We start from the raw sequence: 23,202 nt of genomic DNA, 5'->3' as shown, positions 1-23,202 counted from the left end.
TTACCTGAGAAGAAAAAACTGTTAATATGTTCTTAATTATATATAGTAGAGTATAATGGATTCTAAGTTATAAAAATGACCATGGAGTCTATTGCTCCTCCCAGTGAAGCTGATTTGATGACTTGATTTGATCAATGGAACTAAAGCAAGCAATCACCAGAAGGAAGGTGCTTGCACATTGGGACTCGTCTTCTCTTGCTTTAGTTGGAAGCCTGAGATCACCATGGGAACCAGCCTGAGCTAGCCTGCTGGCCATAGGAGAAAAATGATGATGCCCAGTTGAGAGTCAGTCAATTGCCAGACACACATGGTAGTAAGATTATCCTAGATCACATAGCTGTCAGCACATCTTTAAACAAGCTACAGAAGCATGAGAAAGCCTAGAAAAGATCAGCCACACTGGCCCAGAGTAAAGAGCTATCAGCTTACCCACACAATCCTAGTCTAAATGAAACAGTTACTATAAGCCACTGTGTTTTGAGGTGGCTTGTTACAAAGCAAAAGCTAAATGACACAACCATGAGCTAGAAACCCTTGAACATTGATTTTACTCCATCACCAAGAGTACATTTTCATAACGTTGGTGCCCAAGCACAGATCATTAGCAACCAAATTTTCTGGGGCAATGTAGATCCTCAAGAGTGTCAACAGCTCAAGCCAGAATCACACAGATATATGTTGTGATCTCTTACATGGCCTCTTTTGTTCTGTGTTATGATGCAATCACAATGGGTACATATGAAAAAAATCCTTACTTCTTTGATATTTTTAAAGATAATAGAGACCCAGATTATATGGAATTTTGAAAATTTTAAAAAGAGCTAAGGCTGCAATATTAAACTGAAATATATATTTATAAACTCAAGTTGATAAAATTCATCATGTATTATGTACATTGGTTTATACAATTTTTGTCCTTTGAAACCTCATTCCAAAAATATTGTTCTTGGTTTCTTTTTCAGTCCTTTCAATACGGTGTAAAACGTAGTTAGCATTCTAACACAGTTGGACAATGTTATTAACAGTATATAAAATAATAAAATACATCAATTTTAAGACTTGCTATTCAATCCTTCCAGGCATTCATTTTAATTTAACTCACACTTATTCTTTCTTCCTTGTCATCAATTCGAACTTTGTCTTTTTTCCAGTAGATGGTGGGTTCTGGGTGTCCCCGCGGAGGCTGGCACTCTAGGATCGCAGGCTCTCCAGCTGCCACTACAACATCTGTGGGGTTTTGCCTGAAGTCATCTCGTAACACTGAAGAAAAACAATTGTGGTAAAAGAAAACTCAATGACAGTCACTTTAGCTTTCTCTTACAAAAGGTGACTTCAAGTCTTATTTACTTTGTTCTAATAAAAATTTCCAGGACATTTACTGAGAGCCATGCCCAACTTAAAATATTCTAGAGCCAACCTTGTGTTCATCAACAGGAAAAGGGCTAACTGTGAAAATGTATCTTTGCTATAAAATCTAATTTAAAAAATAAGATAAATCTAAGGAAAAGAAGATGAGTAACATTCATGATATAATTAATAAATATTATATGAGTCATAATAAAAAATCAAGATACAAAGCTATGTGGTATGATCCTTTTCTCTATTTTAAAAACACACATACATATATGTATATAAACATATTAAAATAAATTGTCAAATTATACTTAAAACCATGAAACAAGTCATGTGCACAGGGTCTGTGAGCCTGAAGGAGCGTCTGTCTGGGAGGGAAAGTGGGGTGAGAAGCCTTTGAGAAAGCCCTTTCTTTTGATATGAATATGGACAAGAGCCACACTGTTTTCATTACACTTCAGAAGATAGACTCATTGTTCCTCCTTGCAACGCACTAGCACCCACATACACAGAGCTCCATTTCATTCTCTCCGCATTTCCACCTGCCGAGCGACATCTGGGCAGCGTGACACTCGAAGCAGAGATATCCCTTACAGCAGTTTTGCCAGTCTGAATTTCCCCTCCTTTCATTAGGAGAACAGCAGGTTGGACCTCCACTGTAACCTCCGAAAATCTGGCACGCCTGGCTATCCAAATGTCACCTATCTATCTTTGACTGCTTTCTTCCTCTGGCAAGATGGAAAGCCTACAGAAATAACTTGGCTCCATCAGATTACAGAACACAGAGTTTTTTTAGTAAATAAGAGAAAACATTAAAAAAAGTGGATGAGACAGCTAATATACCACATACCTCAACTGTCTCTGTTTTCCTTGACTTCCTGGACTTTGTCTATTCTTTGTTATCCAAAACTGACAAGTGTCTTTCCTAAGTGTGCATATGGGTAAAACAAACACACACACAGACGAATATAGATGTGTTTATGTATATGTACTTGTAGTATACATGCATATAAACACATATACCTATTATACATACAGATACTATATATATAGGTCAAGCTACTGGAAATCAAAATTAGGCAGCGTTTGCTAACCTGTTATGTAAATTAACTACTGTAAATGTGGATTAGGCCAAACCAGCAGCCTTTGGTGTCCTGTAAGTGGGACCCACTTCAGCATTCTGCTTCGTTGGGCCGAGTCTCAGTCAATTGTCATTCTCCAAATAACTAAAATCTCTTGTCCTGAAAATAGCTCCAGAGACAACTGAGTGACTGTTCCGGCTTTGCTTTTCTTGTCTCTTGCAAAATCTCCTTTAACACGGTTTCCATCTTAATGAAGTCAAGGCTCTTTACAAGAATAGAGAAACTTGTCTCCTATTGAAGGAGCAGCAAGAAAGAATTCAGCACAAATTGCTCACTCTCAGTTTATAAGCTGATTAATTTACTGCTTTCGCTGCTAAGGAAATGTGTTCCATTTTACCACAGTGAGCTGCACATTTTTTTTTGTTCTTTTGTCTAACTGGCAGGGAAGGTGTGATTTATTTGCGAAAGGATTTGCTTCTGAATGAGCTGAGAGAAGTGTGCATTTCAATGTGACATTCGGCAGGGAGATGAGAAGAGCTTCATGGTTCCCTCTTGCAGGTAAATCCTCCTGGGAGAGCAAGCTGGTAACTCATTTATATTCTAAATCCAGAACAGCTGCCTATTTATGCAACGTTAAGACGTGCAAAAATATGGTAACAGGGTGGTGAGCACCCCTACAATATCCGCTACTGGCAACAAATGGTGTTTTGGCAGGCCCTCAATCTGTTCCAAAATGACACATCTGGCCAGTTGCAGGACCTCTTCCAGAACTAGTCTCCTAACAAATGACATGCCCAAAAGCCTCTGCTCAAATAGTACTTAGGACCATTGCAAATCATTCTGAAACACAGTGCTACATCAACTTGTAACAGGACAAATTAAGGGAAAAAAGGTCCTTTGACATAAGGGACAAAAAAAAAGAAAAATATCATAACAAACTAAGGACTGCTCCTCTTAAACAATATAACATGTGTTTATAGCATTCACAAAAAAAGAAAATGACTCCAATTTGCAAATGAAGCCAAGAAATCTAACATTAACTGTAATTTTAGGCTTTTAGACTATTCACCCAGAGAGTAGGGTGAGATAATAGGATAATTGGTACTGTACCCTCTTCAACTTGTAAAATGCTCTTTGGTGTGTGTATAGTAGTATTCAGTGAATTCATTTTTCGCTTAGTGATACCATTTCTTTAACTCTGAGCTAATAAAACATGTTTCTTCTTTCTTTCTCTCAAATACAGCATTCAAGAGAAAAACATCCCTTTCAGCAGAGAAGTTGCTCTTAGGAAAAAGTAGTCATTTTGACTCTTCACAACTTTTAAGAAGGATATATGTTCTGATATTTGCTTATATGTTTCTGAGGTTTGTATATCCATTCATAAGCATAAGCAAAGTAAAATTAAATAATATTTATTTTTTTTCAAATGTTGCACTCATTATTCATTTCTGCCCTGGATTTCTCTCCGGGCTTCACTGCAGGTGATAAGAGGAAGCGGTGTTCCCTTGGGTAAAGGACTCAGGTATGTTGGATGAGGGGTACGAACATGGTTTGGCAAATGGGGAGAAGTGGAGCACGTCCAGGTTGAGTCTATGTATTTTTCTCGTTAAGCCTCTATCCCTCTCCCTCTACCAATGTGCTTTCTCTGATCATGTAAAATGCCATGATACTCAGTAGGGAGGCCCATTTGGCAATGACCCCAAAGGCAGCTTCCAGTCAACAGCAGGCAAGGAACTGAGGTCCTCAGTCCACCTCGAGAACCCAACTCTTGACAACTCAGACCCTAAAAACAACTACATGTACACCTGGGAGCAGAAACTCGCCCAGCGGAGTCTTTACACAAGACCACAGTCCTGACCAACACTTTTATTACAGCTTTGTGAGAAATCCCGCAGTAGAGGGCCAAGCTTACTCCCATCTGGGTTCTTGACCACAGACAGAGAAAGAATAAATGGGTGTTGTTTTAAGCAACTACATTTATGGCGATTTGTTACACAGCAATAGGTAACTAATCAGTGCCGTAAGGGAACTTTATATCTAGTTGTGCCTCTAGAACTTACATCTTCAATTCCTGCTTCCTCACAAGCCCCCATTCTTTCACTCACCTAGGTTTCTGTTCTAAATCAATAGTTCTCAGGAACTTTTTTACCTCAATAAGTAAAGGTAAGGTAAATCATAACTCAGACATATCTATCTGATTTTATTCAAAGAAGTTAGCAATAATGATGAGATGAGACTGCATAATTAATAGGCCTCTGAAAGATACATTTCTGAATTAGAAGGTCCACATGCTTGCAAGATGATATGAGAACTGGAGAGCCTAAAAATAGTATTGAGAAAAATATTCATACACACCATTGGATAAAGAAAACCATCCACAACAAACTAAATTGATCATGAGAAGGTATCTAAAATAATAATAGTAATTAAAACCATAGTTAGCCACAGCTGAAAATGACATCAGCTCAGAGCAACACGGGGCTTCCCTGCCCGCAGGCCCCAGCTCTGCACCTGCGCTGAGCGGTCACAGCTGCGTGGCACAAGGCTTCTCAGGAGAAAACTGACCACTGGTCTTAAGTGATGTTTATATGGTGCACGTTTTTGTTTATGAATACAAAATTTGACTACATCTTGATACTTGGAGGAATATTCAGAAGCTTTCAGTCATGCATGTGGATGATACATGAAATTACACAGTGGTTTTCAATAAGATTTTTTTAATGCTTTTTTGGATCAGTTAGGAGGTATGCAATGACACTTTTGATCTCCTTATTTCAAAAGTAACTGCCTTAAAAGAAAAGCTAATATTTAATGAGTACACACTGCATGTAAAGTCTGGTATCATGGATATGTGATAGGTCATTTGAAATGTGGAGTCTGAACCCTGTGTGTCTGATACTAAACTCTGCACGGTCAGTATGCTACACTGATGTGTAATATCACTTGCTTCCATTTATTTTTTCCCCACTACCTTAGTTCAGAATGTCCTTATCTCTTTATCGAGTTACTGAGGTAATATGTATTTGAACTTTTTCTCTAATCTCTCTTTGAAACTCTCCGTCATAGCTATCATGAGTTTGCCACAATGTAGATTTGATCATGTCGGTTCCTCTTCCACAACTTTTTTAATGGCTCTTCAGATGAAATACTCTTCCCTGCTTACATTTCCAGAGTCATCACAGACATGTCTGCAGTCATTCTTCCCTGGACATCTCATTATGCATGTAAATTTCTGCTTGAAAATCTCTACCAAGTAACCCTTTGTTCCCTTACTTTTTTCTATTTCTTCCTTTAAACCCCTGCTTCTGTGATGTCGGTTCCAGACTCAGTCACGTGAAGTCTTTCCTTCTATGCTAGGTAACCTTCCAAAGCGCTCTCACCTCGAAGGGCATCAGAAGAGTTCATCAGGTGTTCTTGATGGGCTGATTGAACTGATGAAGTCCTCTTCAAGAGGTGTGTTGCAGTTTTTTTAAAAAAGTATTATTATATAAAATAGGCTACACTGTTTTAATTTGATTTTAAAATGTCATTTATAAAAAATTAATTATGTTGGATTTAAGAGACAGTGCACTTGACTTGTCTATGTACAACCTCGTATATCTCTAAAATAAAAGGCAGGCAGTTCAAGAAGGTCAAAAATCAATAACTCAAAGAAACAACAGGTTTATGTGTGACCAGTAAAACTGTTAGCACAAATTATAGTATATCATAGTAAATATTAGAATGGACTAGAAAAAATGTGACAGTCATTCTTACAACAGGTATACATTATTTCCTTAACCCTATCTCCACCAGCATCATCATTATCTATCATCATGGGGAACGAACAGATATAATCCCAACAAGCCTAAAGCGCAGATGCTCTCTACATTTTTTTTTCCTCTTCCTCCTGCACTAAATGGCTGTTGCGGGCAGCCATGCTGTGACCCCAGGGGGAGCTCCAGCTTCAGCATGAAACTAAGGAGATGAGCAGTAGAAAAATCTGAGGTTTGGATGACATAACTGGACAAATCCCTCCTGAAGACTGTACTAAACTGGCTTTCTAGTTATGCACTCTAAATATGTTTTCTTTCATCTGTAGGCCAGTTTAAATTGAATTTCCTCTTTTGACTGAAAGCTCCCCACTGACGAGCTGTATTTTTCCTGAAGTTTCAATGACAGGGAAGACCAAATAAATCCAAAGAGAAATCATCATTCACAACATGCTATTATATTCAGTACAATGAAACAAAATACAGTCCGAATGGACAGGACAGACACTAGCTAAACAGACAATAAAACCAGATATTTAGGGAACAAGTCTTAAACGGTTTCTTCTGCACTGAAGGGGAATGGGAAAGAAAGAACTCGGTGGGGAGTCATCCTGCTACCGCTGCGCAAGCCGACACTCTTGACACTCTGGCACCTTTGCCCCATGCTGACAATTCCAAAAATGAGAAACTCTCGCCCACCGTCCCCACTAGGACTCCCTGTGCAAGCAAATTCACTGGGTAAATGATCCAGATAAACCAGGGGCATGAATTGGAGCATGTTAAATAAACAAGGATGCCTTGTGACTTGTTCATTTTCAAATCATAGCATTTGTGAAGCCTGGAATTCTACAGGGACTAAATCCCACAAACACACAATTCATGCAAGAGGAACGAATGGCCAGCTCAAGATCCTAGCCAAGCCTTTATTCTTGAATACTTTTTTAGCCCTGCTCTGTCCTCACCCACAATATAATCTGAAGTCCTGCTAACAGTGCCAAATCTTCCTTAATGTTTTTCATTAATGTTTAAAACTTGCTGAAGGATTCTTAGAAATCGCATGGAAACATCGTGCTCTCTGTAATTTGTATCCGTAACCTCTGTAATGCATATGTTCTCCTCGGGGACCTAGTGTTGAGATCATTCATAAACTCTTGGATCACATGCGGCACTGCAAACTGGTGACATCTGACCAAGGCAGACTCCAGGCCTGTCTCTGGCAATCATTTCCTTTGGTTTGAGTAAGGAGCCAGCAGTTGGCAAACCTTCAACACTTGGAAGTCCTATTTTAGGCAAAGCATAGCATCTGATAGTTGACAAGGATCTGCATACCCTATCCATTAGTTTAGGAGGAAGTTAGGGATGGAGGCTAATTAATGTTTAATCAGTTCCTCTTTTTCTCTTTCTTAAAGTGCCATTGTCCACAAAATTGTTCATGTGGGATTTGTGTTCCCAGAATCACAGAGAACCCAAGGGAGTGAGGGTGACTTAGAAGCTGTGCCCAAGCGTAGTATGTGAGGAGGAGGATGGTCTATAATGTGGGTTCTAGCCTGGACATGTTCAAGGCAATGTCTTCCTTTCCTGCAGAGCAAAAGCCTATTCTCCACAACCCCCAAAATGTTCTGATCTGCTACCCAAATAACCTTGTAGCACCTGCAAGCTTAGGGCTAATTTCAGTCTTGGTCACAGAGATACATATAACTCTGGATATTAGAAGAAATAATACACTGACTTTGAAATTCAGAACTACACAGGCTAGCACTTTTTTTAAAGCATTAAATAATGTTCCTCAAGATGGTTAAAAAGGGAAAACACCAGTTACTTCAAGCTTGTAATACTATCCCCTTCTTTCTCTAGATCTGGGCTTGGTTATAAATAGATAAATAAGCAAATAAATGAGTAATCATAATATCTTCATAGGATTTACATTTACAGGATAATTACAATAACAATCTGCCCGCTGCTAGCTTTTCATTCTGGTTTATGTGCCATGATCCTCTGCAAGGTATCGGGAATGCTTATTACAGGTGCTGTGTAGAAGCATTTTCTGCCGACTTTCCCAATTTTCTCCCACATCCTTTCCTTTCTCTCCCTCCTCATTTAGCCTTCATTATTACACAAAAGAAAAGTTTGAAAGGCTCAAATATCACATATATCTGTAAAAAATTTAATTCAATATATTTATATATTTATGTGCACATTTAAACTTAAAATCTACATAAGTACATATTTAAATTCAAAGTTTGGAATTCATTATTACCTTATTGTTACATTTGTCAATCTGAATAAAGAGTGTTATCAAGTAAGTATTAATGTGCTGCTTTATTCTAAACCCCAATTGATTACTCCTCTACTTTGGCCTTGTTAGTCCTTAACCGAAGGCTCTGGTGTTTACAGCACTCTATCATTGTGAAGTTCAAAGAGGTACACAGTCTCAGCAGCATCTTCCTGTCATTCCCACCCACTCTAAATATCACCCAGTTATTGCTCCGATATTTCTCCCCCATGGTGTATTCTGATGTGCATGATCAACATGAATTACAATGCCAAGTAACTGCCAGATGTCATGAGTTATAAACTCAATAGTCTAAGGATTATTACACATTAGGACACCCTACAGTGCAAGGGTGTCCTGGAATTTATGTGTTATTTATTACCTATTGGCAGGGTCTCAGAGTAATCTCACCCCTGCTGATGAAATGATGGTTGGAAACCAACTAAGGTCAAGGTCAACCTTCCTTGTCAAGAATGCCAGTTACTCAAAACTACTGGTGCTTTACCTTTTTTCTTTTCCCACTTTACCTGTAACTCAACAAATTCTTGCATAAGAGGGATATACATTATAATACATCTCTGGGCTTTCAAATTAATTCTGCTGATTCCACAATTTCCAATCTTTCATCTATTTTAACAACACATTTTTTAACATAATCACTAGGAGTCTGATTTAAGAGGATAACCATGAACTTATAAAAGACCACTTTGAGAGGATACTTTCTTTTCTTCTTTTACCCAGGAACATAGACCAAAGCCTAACTCCACAGACTTATTCAGATTTTTAATGCAACAACAAGAGCATTTAAAAAAAATTGTGTCCAACATGCCTGTAGATTCTTCAGTTTTTCTCATCCAATATTAAGATCTGCATATGTTCACACCACAAAATATGGGCATTACTCTGAGCTGTCATGCATTTTGCTGAAATGGATGTAATCTGATATCCCATATTCTTTGGTAAGTGTTCTATTTGATTACCACATGACAAAAAGCTTGAAATGTTTCCTACTCCAGAATATAGCATATTTATTTTTATATTGGTTGTTAAAAAAAAAAAAAAAAAGCTCTATCAACTCTATATCCTATACCAAAGACCCAGTATCCTTCTTTTCTTTTGCCACCAAATGAATTCTGAATGCTGCAGTTAACATTCAGCAATCTCATTACCCATCTACCATAAATCTTCAAAAGCATCACTATGCTTTGACAGCTAAGCAAGAGAAGTGGAAGCAAGGAGCATATCCGGGCACTTTTTGCGAATGCAAATGTGCTAGACACAACAGTTAAACTATTTCAGGAAACTCATATCACACCACTGACAACAACTGAAAAAACAATGTGCTTGACAATTTTTGTTTACCTATGAGAAGCACAGTTTCTTTTATTCTTGTTGCTAAGTCCCCACCCCCTTAGCCTACCTAGCCAACTTTGCCATATAGTCTATTGGAAAAAACAAACAAACAAACTGATACTTGAGAACAAATGATAAATATATATTTTAGGTGTAAGAAATATTGAGTTCTCAAATGAAAATTTACATAGGTGTGTTTTCTTCAAAAGTATTTAAATATTTTAAAGTTCACATATATAGTAATCAAACCTTTATATTTTGTATGAAACTAGAAAAAAAATTCATCTTAAACACAGAGATTTTTTTTTAAGTTTCTTCCTTTGGTATACCTTGGAGTCAACCTTGGTCATCTACAGGGTATATATGAGGATATAAATTAAATTGCCTTCTGGGTCTCTGGCTATATTTTTATTTTCTGTGTTTCACTGTTATTTCTAGGACAAGGTCTCAGTACACCAAATAGTGAGAGACAAAAATGCACAGACAAGCCATTTTCTTCTTGCTTGAAGAAGCAACAAGTCCATATATAGAGATAACAACTAGCTGCAGGTGCTTGTTTCTGCTTTTGTACATGCGAGGGTATCAAGACTTGTAGGGCTTATCAAAAAAATCTATGAAACCTTCTTCATTTTGTCCTAATCAAGGCTATTTGTGATACCATATTATTGAAACTTGCTAATTAGCATACCCCTAATGTCAGCCATTTTCATCAACCATTCATCCAACTCTTCCCCCAAACTGTCTACAAATGTTAAAAGTAGAAACTTTCTTCTTAGTACTATCAATAAACAGTCAAATTGTAACTGTTTTGAATGCAGTTCTGCTATTTTATTAACTGGATGGTTTCATGAAAGTCTCACTTTGAACCTTAGTTTCATCTAAAAAATGAGGACAAAAACACGTATGTCTTTAGATTGCTATAAAGAATAAACAAAGTGACTGTAAAGCATGTGTCAAGCAAAGAAAGCACTTCATCAATTAAAATAATTATTGTCATCAGGAATTAGGAATACTAGCAAGCATGAGGGATCTTTTCATTCTATTTTTGTATTTAAGTGAGTTTAATAGTTGTCAATTTTTAATTCCTTTGACTGTTGAATAGTAATCTTCAAGAACCATATCCTTTATATAAAATGTTTATTTTACCATATTGAGGGTCACACAGTCAAGTACTATGCCATTCCCACTAGACAGTGATAATTACTGTGAGTACTATAGGAGCTTGAATTTACATCTAATACTATAATCCTAAAGTACATTTAGATGTTATTTATGTTATAAAGTATTAACAGGACAATACTTTCTTAGTTCTTCCCAATCCAAAAGTTTGTTTGCCCAGTTTTCCCCGTTCATTTTTAAAAGGTAATTTTAAGATGATATTTAATTTTGCTTTGTTTAATTGACACCAAATAAATTGGATATTTTTCACTTTTCAATCAGTTCTAGCTGCAACTATTTTTTAGGAGGTAACAGAAGAGTTTTTAAATAATTCATTTCCTTTTTCTTTAATAAGTATGTACTGCGTATTTTGTTGGTGCAATGTATTATATAACACACTCAGGAAAACAGGATATTTCAAACAGAAATCTTGCCCTCATGGTGCTAAAGAAATTTAGTAAAATTACCATATATAATTCAAAACCCACAATCTGAAAGAAAAAAAAAGGCAGTATCACACAACTGCTTTGCGAGGTGCATTGAAAATGCACTCAGTTACAAAGAGGGAAAACACTGTTTTCCACAAGTAAGGCTTTTTAGAAGAGCCAGCTTCAATAGTTGGTTCTGGAATATGCCTTGTATGCTTTAATTAATGAGAAAAATAAAAGAATCATGCTGGAATGTGCTTGCATGCACATAAAACAATCTCCAGAGGAACACACAAGAAACTAATAATAACAAATGCCTTTGTGGAGAAAAACAAAACTGGGGAGTAAGGGATGGGAGAGAGTGGGAGACTTCACTCTATCCACTTTACACTTTTTGATTTTTGAACCCTGTAAGTGTATTAATTACTGACTAGTATGTGTATTTAACAATGTATCAATAAGAAAATATATACACTAAGCCTGCTTTCGGACTATACTATCTATCTCAACGGACACAACATAGAGTTATGAAGACGGTACAAAAACCCAGGTGTCAGTCACTCAGTGACGAAAACTGCAAGTCTATAGATGAATTGTGCTTTGAAATATAAAGGTCAACAACGCATCTGTAGGATGGTAATAAGCCTGACCTCAGAGATCAAAATATATAACTCGATTCATTACTTTCTAAGAAAGAATAGAAATTCAGAACACTAGTGTTGAGAAGGTCTCTCCTCATTTAAGATAAATTGAAGGCCTTGTGTGAGCTAAGTGCAAGAGATAGGCAGGTGAGTAAGATGAGAGCCTTTCGATCTGGATGAGGCCTTTGAGAGCCTCAGCAGAGGGCTGGGTACAAGGCCTGGAGGTTATGGGGAAAAGAGCATGTGCTGGTGACTGTGCTCCAGTGGCCAGAGTTAAGCCATCACACATCTTTATTGTCGACACATAGTCCACAAAAGCCAAAATGCCATTTATTTTTAAAAAGTTCTTCATCTCCCCTACATTATAAATTATAAACCCACTTTAAATATGTGAATCAAGAGAATCATAAATAATTTCTCTTTTAAAAATTAAAATAATAACATTTCCATTAAAAGGCTTTTCTTCATTGACTTTTCTTTAGAGTAGATACAGAAAACCTTGTTTAACTTTACAGAAATGTTGGTTTATTTTCTGTGATATGTCTGTGCCTTTTACATTTTATATGATTTAGTTTTTTTAATATTTTAAAAGTGAGGAAAAGGATACGTGTAGGTACACATTATTCAATCTGTTAATATAGTTTTTCTTATAAGATAATTGTTGGTGGTTTATCCTTAAATGAATTATATCCCATCTTAAACATATAATTACTATAACTCTTGACGAACCTTCCTTTCTCTATACCACTAAATTAAATTTTGCCTAATCCTTCGGTTTATGATGTTAGCTCATTAAAATGTTAGTTAAAACTCATTAAAATGCGTACTGAGAGGTAAGGGCTTCATTACTGTAATATGATATAAAGTAAAAGAGAATGCTTTATTATCATTTAAATTGTTTTCAAAACTGAATATATTTGCATAATAAAAGTGTCACTATATTTTCAACAGTTCTTGAAATTAAGGAGATCAATAATTAATAACACATTTTCTAAAAGTAATTGTGTTACTGCAAAATCCTCGTTGCTTTATTTTTATAATTTAAAAAGTGGCCTTGGAAGATCATTTGAAATACTACTAAAATATACTAACATAGTCTTTATTTCTCTTTTAATATTTATAATGTTTAGTTAGTAAAGTATTTCTACACAACAGTAGATGGCTTAATCAAATTACAGTTGTTTTCACTAGATATTATATTGGTGCCTTGTATGAATATATTATATCAGTACCTTGAAGAGTAAGGTGAAAATTATATAGGAAATTAGTTATATCACCACTTCAGATGTAATTATTTCATGTTTCTCTCCTATAGTAGCTTAGCCATAGTAGGCATTTGGTGATATTGATGAGAGTTAAGATGTGGAAAATTTCTATGGTGATTTTTTTTTTTTTTGTATTGTCTCCCATGTCCTACAGGAAATATTTACCATTAAAGCGCTGCCTAAAATATACCAGATTTAAATGTATATTTCCTACATTACATTCAGGATACTCTCCTAATTTTCCTCCCACTAGCCATTACTTGTGCAAGTACTTTGTCAGAAACGTCCTAGTTTCAAAACGTAGTCAATACCACTTAAAAATGGAGTGGCCCAGACACAGTCTTTATAGGTACAGTAGTACCTCGCTATATCATGGTTCACTTATCACGGCCTCACTGTATCATGGGGTTTTAAAAATATATTATATTTAATTATTTATCACGGATTTTTCACTATATCGTGGGATTTTGCGGTACTATATACGTATGTTGTTAAAGTCACGTAGGTTTAAGAGTGTAGAATAAATGTAAGGTTCCTACTTCCCGGGGGTGGGGGGTCTGGAACGTAATACCCGTGATAAATGAGGGAATACGTAATCTTTGCCAGGCCTGCCTCCAAGCTGATAACTCTAAAATGAGTGTCTCCAGACCTGAGTTCTCTGAAACTCCACATATGCATCTACCTGCCTGCACAACATCACCATTTGAATGTTTAAGAGTATCTTAAACTTAACATGGCCACATTGAATTCTTAATTTTTTTCGAACTACTCTTCATCTCCCCAATATTTCATGATTTTGTATGTGGAATCATTGTGTACAAATTGTTCAAGGAGTTATTAATTTTGAACACACACATACACCCACAAATACACACATTATCCACGTAAGGTCCAATGACCATAAACTTATCTTGAATCCATTTGTCTATTTTTCTTTACCTTCTTTACTCCTGTCACTTGGTCTGAGTTACTAACACCTCTCATGGAATATTGCAGCTGACTCTTACCATTCTTTTTTTTTTTTTTTTTTAATTTGAGAGAGACAGAGATAGAGTCAGAGAGAGAGTGACAGAGAAAAGCAGACAGAGAGAGAGAGAGAGAGATCAATTTGTTGTTTCACTTATTTATACACTCATTGATTTTTTTTTTTTTCTTGTATGTGCCCTGACCCAGGATTGAACTCACAACCTTGGTGCAATGGGACAGTGCTCTAAACAACTGATCTGCCTGGCCTGGGCTTAACAATCTTACTTTTACTCATGCCCTTCTCATAGCCAATACTCCACATAGTACACAGAGAAACCTTTTTAAAATTATAAACTAAATCTTGTCATCCTTCTGCTTAAAATTCTTGGAAGGACCCATTGCATTTACAAAAAAAACTCCAAATCCTTATTCTGGCTAACAAGGCATTTTGAAATCTGACCTCTCATCACATAGTACCCACACCCCTTCCTCTTTTCTCCCCAAGCCACACAGGCCCTTCTCTTTTTCAGGCAAGCAAATGATTTCTTCAGGTCTTATTTCTACACTATACACTGTGGAATGTTCTCCGCCTAAAACTTCCTTTTGCCTCTCTTCTTCTTGTCTGTCAATATCAGTTTACATGTCCCATTTCTTAGTTCCCCGCTATGACTATCCACTCTAAAGAAGCAACACAAACACACATATCACATCTCTCTGTCATTTCCCTCCTTGCATATCACGTCGCTATGTGAAATTATTCTTGTTTGCCTATTTATTCACTATCTATCTGCATTCAATAGAATGGAAGCTAATTCTTCTATGAAAGTAGGAAACAAGTTCATTTGATTTATTGTTGTCTCCCCAGGGTCTAGAATGGTATTCGTGGCACATAATAAGTGTAAATACATACTGAATCAATAGATGAGTGAATGATTTCAATTATTGTGATCAACTAAACAGGGTAGAGTTGATTATTACATATGAATTGTTTGTAGAATATTCACTAAAATGGTTTAATGATTTTATTTAATAAATGTATAAGAAATTGCAGGGGGGAGGGAGTGGGAGGGAAGGGGTAAGTAGGGGAAGGGTTTAGCAAAGGAACCAATATAAATAACCCATGAACATGGACAACGGGGTCAGGATGGACTATGGGAGAAGGGGTGGGCTGGGTGGGGATAGCAATGAGGGAAAAAGTGGGACAATTATAACAGAAAAACAATAAAAAAATTAAATTAAAAATAAAAAGAAATTGCTCATCTTGGTTTTAGTATAGAACACAGTATGCTTCAGGAGGCATTACTGCACAAAGATCTCCCAAAATGACAATATATATTTTTTTAATTTTCAAAATTAAAAACTAAAATTTCATATTTTTTAAATGGTCAGAAAAAGTCATAAATTTATATCATTGACCTTTCAAGATCATGTTCTGAATGGTAACTTAAAATATCTCAGTTGTCTAGTAGGGTGGAATAAATCATGTCTAATAATGGTCAAGATTTCTTGCTTGTAAGGTCAGTGGAAACCTCGCAAGGTAGGTGTATGAAGGACAGGACAGGGTTTCCAAGATGCCAAAAACATTCACTTAATAAGAGGATGAGCCAAAATTTGAACTTACACTTTGAGATTGCTGTGCTAGAAATTCAGGCATAATAGACAGTTTATAAATTCTTAACAAAGTATACTAAAAATATTTAATGTGGTAACTAAGGTCTTCAATATAATTAGTTACTGTGTCATGCTGTGAGACGGTGATTTTGAACAGTAGGCTAAATCTATATTTAATTCAAAATTCATGATGAATCTTGCTTTTTTGAGTAACTCTCTAATATGAGCTTGATTCTGTACAATTGCTTTTTTTCATAAAAAAACAAAACAAAACAAAAAAACAACTGGGTAACAAAACCTACTGGTAAGTGAATTGCAGATACATCACATTGTTGTCTCCCTGTATAATGAACTGTTTGAGCTTCTCCAACGGCATTCTTAAGTTCTCAAGATTTCAGTTTTTATCTTCTTCAAATAAAAATAAACCTTTAGTGAGCTTCAATTTACTTTCTATTCTCATTTTTTTTACTTTTTTTAATGTTCAAATTTTATTAACAATTATTTTAATCTAACATGTTACTTGTCATTCACACAACCGTACACACTTTATCAATGTACAAGGTACTTGGCCTGTTAATGAAATGAACAGTTGAAGAAAATTGTATTCAGGGACAATCTGACAGAAATTTGTCTGCAGCCCTCAAAGGACCCAAGTTCTACTTAGCAAAAATCCTTCTTAAACATCTTCACTACAAAAGTTCAAAAGCCATACTAAAAATCATTGAATTGTATATTTCTTTAAAATAGTGAATCTTGTGGTATATGAGTTACATCTCAATAGGGTGACCAATGAACATTCTCTGTCAAGGTGACCCTTAAACAGATAAACAATGACTAAAGTAGTTAGTAAGTCACACAGAAATAAGGAAGAATGTTCCAGGCAGAGAAAACAGCCAGTGCAGAGGCACCAAGGCAGGTGGCTCCAAAGGCTGGATAGGATAGGGTTCAAGGAGAGGAGAGGGGCTCAGAAAGGCTGCAGGGGCCAGACCGCACGGGGTCCTGAGGGCCATAGTAAGGACTACGCATAGTATTCATGGTGAGAATGGAAGTCATTCTGATAAGGAGGAACATGGTTTGACTTACATTTTAACAGAATCAGTTTGGCAGACAAGGACAAAAGACCTTTAAAGGGTAAAGGGCAGAAGCAGAAAGACTTTTTTGGTTCAGGCTGCAGAGGGTAGTGGCTCAGGCAAGGTAATGATAAGAGAGGTGGCAACATATATATTCAGGAGATGGAGAAAACTGTCCTCACTGGTTTTATTCTCACATAATTTTTAAAGATTTTATTTACTTATTTTTAGAAAGAGGGAGAGGGAAGGGAGAAAGTGAGGGAGAGAAACATCCATGTGTGAGAGATACACATTGATAGGCTTTCGCTCACATTCCCCCATCTGGGGACCTAGCCCGCAACCCAGGCATGTGCCCTGACTGGGAATGGAACTGGTGACATTTTGGATTGCAAGCTGGCACTCAATCCACCGAGATACACGAGCCAGAGCTATTATCACTTATTTTTAACAGAACAGTAGAAAATATATGTAATAATCTTGGTGATGGTTTATTTCTAAGAGTGAGCTGAGAAATTACAAGCACAGGGAGAACCTTGCATCTTCAGCACCCTTTGCCCTTTGCAGGTTAGGCCAACAGATTTTGGTTAATGAAAGGCCTCAGTTTAATTCCTGGCTTTATTGCTTATTAGTTATGGGATTTGGCACAAGTTATCTAACCTCTCTATAAGTTTCTGCTTTTTTGTCTGTAAAATGGGGGTAACAGTGCCTATCATGTAGGGTGGCCATGAGGATTAAATAAAAGCATTTTTGTCATATAGTACATACCTGGCAAAGAGAACATATTCACTTACCATGTTTTGCATAATCAAATAATACTCAGTTATATATTCTCCCTTATAATGTATATACCTCCCTACAGTGATAACCCCCCTAATAAGTACATATATAACAGAGTCACAGACCAAAAACAATAAAGTGTAAATTTCTCTATTATATTGGTAATCTATTGTAATAGTGTAATATTTAAAGAATAACATTGAATAATAATTTGCTTAAGCAAAGTAATATTTATTGGGAAGAAATATTCCATTTAAATGTTTAAAATAATTTGTTTATATGAAAAGGTGTGACTTTAATTTTGCTTTATATTAATTTTTAAAAAATCAAACAGCTATTTTTGGGTAATCTTTCCCAATAAAAACGCATACAAAAAGTGGGTCAAGATTTTTAACAAAGCAGGGGCAAAGAATGACTATTTTAATGTCAAGCAATTTTATGCCTAATTCTTAATAATTATTTAATTTTAGTTTAAATGTAAGTATTCTAACCTAAACATTAGTTCTTCAAGTCATATTTTCACTAGACTGAAATTTGTAAGACATTTTCTCTCTCTTTATATTTTTAATTGATGGACAAATGTTTTCATCATTTACAGATCCTCAACATTATGTAGTTATTGCTAAGAATAAATATTAAAATAGGTCATTTATTTCCAGATCATATAAAGGAAAAAAATGGTTGAAATAGCAAAAGGAAAAAAAAACAAAATCAAGCAGGGACCTCTTAGTTCCTCGAGAACTAAAACTCACCTAAGAGTTCCATTTTCCACTTTCCAAACGCGTGCTAGAAAAAGAAAAAGAAGCCCGGCCCACCTCCTGACATCTTTAATTGACTTCCTAGAGGGTGTTATCAAGAGCTACTCAAGCGGGGCTAATAGTGCCTGCAGATTGCTCACACATGGCAAATCTGGGTGTGTTGGACTTTAAAAGGGCTGGAGAGAGAACATAATCTCAACTCCAAGTGGGAGCAAGAATCAAGATTTATCTAAAAAGCAACAAATAACCCTTCAGCACTCTTGAGACAGAAGGAAGATGTGGAAGGGAACCAGGAAACCCGATGCCTATATGCAGACTTCCTCAAGGTGCTTCATGTCACCTTATTTAGATTGTGACCCAGAGTTTTGAGTTTTGTTAGATGACAGGAACTAAATGACAGAAAAAGACATTGGCCACACTGAGCCTTCCTTTTGACAATTAATGTTGAGTTTTCTGCGGGCACGTTCTATTTGGGAAAACGGCCTCATGTTGAGATGAAGCAAAAAGGACCTGGCAGAATTCAAACATACCCAGCGTTTAATACGTTACCCCATCATCCCCACAGGGAGGGCAATACATACAGCACATATGGTGCCCACGGCCTACTGCTTGGATTGCTGCCTAGGTGCATCAAGATAAAAAAAAAAAAAAAAAAAAGTTTGTTTTCTTTTCATTTTAGTTTTGCCATTGAGTTTCTCACTTCGGTACATTAGAACTCAGTATTTAATTGGAACAGAATGAAATTTTGGACACAAAACTCAGCATGTTGTGTATATTTTAGCTTTTATTAAAACATCCTATTTTCGCATGAATCTCTGCCCATTAGCCCAGACTGTCCCCTGACTCCTTCCTACCAAGCTAAGATTTTTTCCTTTGAAGCAGAGCCAAGCCTTGAGGTTTCTTCTATCACCAACAAAACATACATAATTAAGTTTCATGTTCTCAGATAGCAACTTCTGTTCACTCTTAGTTTTGGATCTTAAATGACTAATTTGCTTACTGAGTCTGACTATGAAAAAGTTCACTGTACAAGTAAAATAAAATAGCTTTTAACATTGTTTTTTCAAATTGATATACAATTGCATTCTATTTGTTTGTAGTTCTATTATAGAATGTGCTGATATTATAACACGCTTTCACACCAGGGTACTGAAGAGTGTGTTCAGAATTCAAATTAATATAAAAATAATAATATGTTATGAGTAATTCCTCTATCACTGTACAATAAGACATGAAGCTTTGATAATATCTTGTTTTTATGAGTGGAAGTAAAATAAAAATTTGCATTCACATTGCAGATTCCTTTCGCATTTAGAGACATTTTATTGACAAAGTTTCTTCATTACCATTTACCCCAAAAAGACCTTCCAATAAAGTGAAATAGTATGTGAAAATTGCTTTGTAAATGAGATCATGTGTATGATGATGGTATTTGATATTTGTTAACAAATGAATAAAAAGGGCATATTGGCTATTATCACCAACATTTTTGTTAAAAGAAAGAAAAAAAACAGGTTTTTACTCTTCCTTACATTCAGACTCACCATTTTTGTCTTAACGTCAGCAACTATACATTTTTCCCTTAGTTACTATAACTTTTTTTAAAAGTTTTTCATTAATAATTATAACTTTTCAAACATTTTTCAAGTTTTATTTAATCATTCAGTTTTCTCAAAGGTGAAAATATTTTTGTCATTAATCAATATGTAAGTTTTGCTAATTACAATAATAGTTCAATTCACTTAAGTAGTTAAATTGATTGTTTTTGACTGGTCAGCATTACAGTTTCATACTGCTATTTGTTATTGCATAGTGATTTTATATTTTGAAGTAATAAGCCACAAAATTTAAAAAAATCTTCTTTACATTAGCAACAGTAAACTACTCAAGCAATTTCTCTTGCCATCTCCTAGTATTAAGCCACTTCCACAAACCTGGAAGATGGTAGATTACATTCCAGGTACAGTCTGAGTGTAGGAATAATTACACCACAAGGCAAAACTAACTTTTCGAAACTGTGATGATTCAAAAGGTGTCCTAACAAACTGAATTAGCAGCATGCAAACTTCTATCACAAAATAATGAATATAACCAAATTTAAGTAGCATTAGTAAAGAGAGTGGGAGAAAAGAATAGGACAAAATTAACTATAATAAAAATTCATAATACTAAGATTTTCAAGGGTATTTGATGGCTTCTTATGAACTTAGAAGAATGTCAAGAAAATATTCAAAGGACAATCTTTCAACATGTTGTGTTGTAAAATGTTATAGATCAGACATACTACGGATTTAACAATTTTCTTCACAGATAGTAACAGTACAGATTTAAAGTAATGTCATAGCATACATTGTTGCTGCATTGAAGATTAATATACATATTTACATCTTCCTCCCTCAAGATGTATTAGTATAAGTAACAACTAAATTAAAAAGTCCCTAAATATGAAGCCAAGTATGGATTAGGAGAGTTTTGATTGCAAACAAATCTGGAGTTCAGCATCAATGCATGGACCTTGCAATGACAGTGGAAATATACAGAAATTAATGAGGCCAACTAGAGACTCTGCTACATTTAGCAAGGCAGGGCATCAGAAATGCAAAAACAGACCAACTAAATTGAATGCTTAAATTTTTTTCAAACACAATGATGTTCATACAATAAACTGGAGAGTAGCCGTCAAAATCAACAATGTCCTGGACAAGTTCTTTTTCGAAAAGGAATTCACTGGCAGGTATCTGTGCCATGAATGGACAGACAGTTCAAGAAATTTTGAAGGAAATGCCAACCTCAAATAAGGATATGGATCAATCTGGGTCTAAACATGGATGAGAAGTAAAGATTGAGAAAAACTGTGCTGGTTTACTGGAGGGAGGGAGAGAAAGGGCCTGCATTTGCAGATTTTCCAGTCTCCCAGTGATTCATCTTTTCTTTCTTCCTGGAAGCTCACATTATAAAAGGTCAACTTGTTATTTGCCTTTGTTTGAATAGTTAATTGATGTAAATTAATCAAATATTTGTTGAATTACAGCTCCATGTCATGCACTCAAATGGGGCCTGGAAATTAACAGTTAATAAGATACAGTTTCTGTCCTCAGTGATCTAGGGATCTAATGTAAACTGTGGTTACAAAAATATAATAATTTTCAAAAATAATCAGGAATATTAACTAAAACTTTCACACCTCATTTATACAGCTGTTTGACAAGGGAAAAATATCAATTTTCTAGAAATTAGATTATCCCCAATTCCTTTTAGCCTTAACATATTATAACATAAATAAAACAGTCCTGGCTAATGTGGCTCAGTAGATTGAACATTGGTCTGTGAACCAAAAGTCTGCTGGTTCGATTCCCAGTGAAGGCACATGCTAGTGTTGTGGGCCAGGATCCCAGTTGGGGGCATGGGAAGGCAACCAATGGGTGTTTCTGTCACACAACCAATCAATGTTTCTTTCACACATTGATGTTTCTCACCCCCTTTTTCTCCCTCCATCCCCCTCTTTCTAAAAATAAATACATAACATCTTTAAGAAAACACAAATAAAACAGTACTGGAAACAAGCAAGTATTGTCAGTGAACATGAAATTATAAGTTTCAATTAATGGATATAAGTAGAAATTTAGATTAAAGTAAAAGAAAAAAAAAGCCAACCTTTAAAATTGTAACTTATCAGAGTCAATCCACATCGATGAGTGTTTGGGGAATAACTATCTTTTATTAAACTCAGCACTCTCAAATTATAACACAGTGATCAGAAAGTTGCTCAATAAATGGTTACTGATTTCAAAAGATGACATGTGAGATCATTTATAAAACAGATATATTTATTTTGTTTAATAAGTATTTTCCAGGTTTGTAGGAAGGAATTTAATAGATGAAGTGGTACATTTAGTTTGGGACAAATGAGGAAATCAAATAAGGTGACTATAACACAGAAATGGTAGCATAAAGTAGGTTTGGATATGCAGATCTGTGATAACTAGGCTATAGATAAGCTCTTGGGGAATGTCAGCGGCCATGTAGATTAAAAGACATTACTCAAGGAAATGGAAGAAGACCTGGAAGAGAACTCAAGAAATACAAACTTTACAGAGCAAGCTGTGAAGAAATGGAAAATGCAGAATACTGCAATTTGATTGACATAGGCTTGATATTCAAACCTATTTCTGTAAACTCTAACACTTTCTATTGATTTTTATGATTAATTTATATTTGTATAGAAAAACACATTTTGGCATTAGGTTACATAAAATTACATTCATCATTTTAAAACTAATGTTGCCACCTTTAAGCTGGATCTAGTGATAACAGCTAATATTTATTAAACACTTTCTATATACTGGTTACTATTTTAAATACTTTGCAGGCATTGTTTGTTTTAATTTTAAAAATTGTCCCAAAGGTAGATATTGTTAACTTGCCATATTGCAAATGAGACTACCTAGCCATACAAATATGTGCTTGGTAAGTATTTTGCCATCAGTTCCCATGTTAGTGAAAGGTAAATGGATATTAGAATCAGTGTCTGTATTACCCAAAGGCATGCTCTTTGCATTCACTATGTAAGATTAAAATAAAAACACATTTAAATGATCTGAACTTAACTACAAATAGAAGAAGAGACAAGAGAGTCTTTCTTTTCACAATTCAGTCCGTTTTAAACACTATTTCTCTGGAATAGAATTTAGAATTCTGTTCTTGCAGTCTCCATAC

At 35.5% G+C, this 23,202-nt stretch overlaps 1 protein-coding gene across 1 annotated transcript in view; it reads right to left on the bottom strand.

Annotated features, from left to right (window-relative positions):
* Positions 1–23,202, bottom strand: part of ROBO2 (roundabout guidance receptor 2) — a 604,209-nt gene that overhangs the window by 174,130 nt on the left and 406,877 nt on the right. Inside the window, exon 3 of the mRNA XM_090275911.1 lies at positions 1,103–1,260. Within this exon, the coding sequence (XP_090132037.1) occupies positions 1,103–1,260 (158 nt within the window). The remainder of the gene's footprint in view (positions 1–1,102; positions 1,261–23,202) is intronic.

Source organism: Furipterus horrens, unplaced genomic scaffold (assembly GCF_987537825.1).
Source record: "Furipterus horrens unplaced genomic scaffold, mFurHor1.1.pri manual_scaffold_1, whole genome shotgun sequence".
Classification (NCBI taxonomy): Eukaryota; Metazoa; Chordata; class Mammalia; order Chiroptera; family Furipteridae; genus Furipterus; species Furipterus horrens.
The sequence above is the reverse complement of the archived record's forward strand: the minus strand, read 5'-3'. Positions and strand labels throughout refer to the sequence as shown.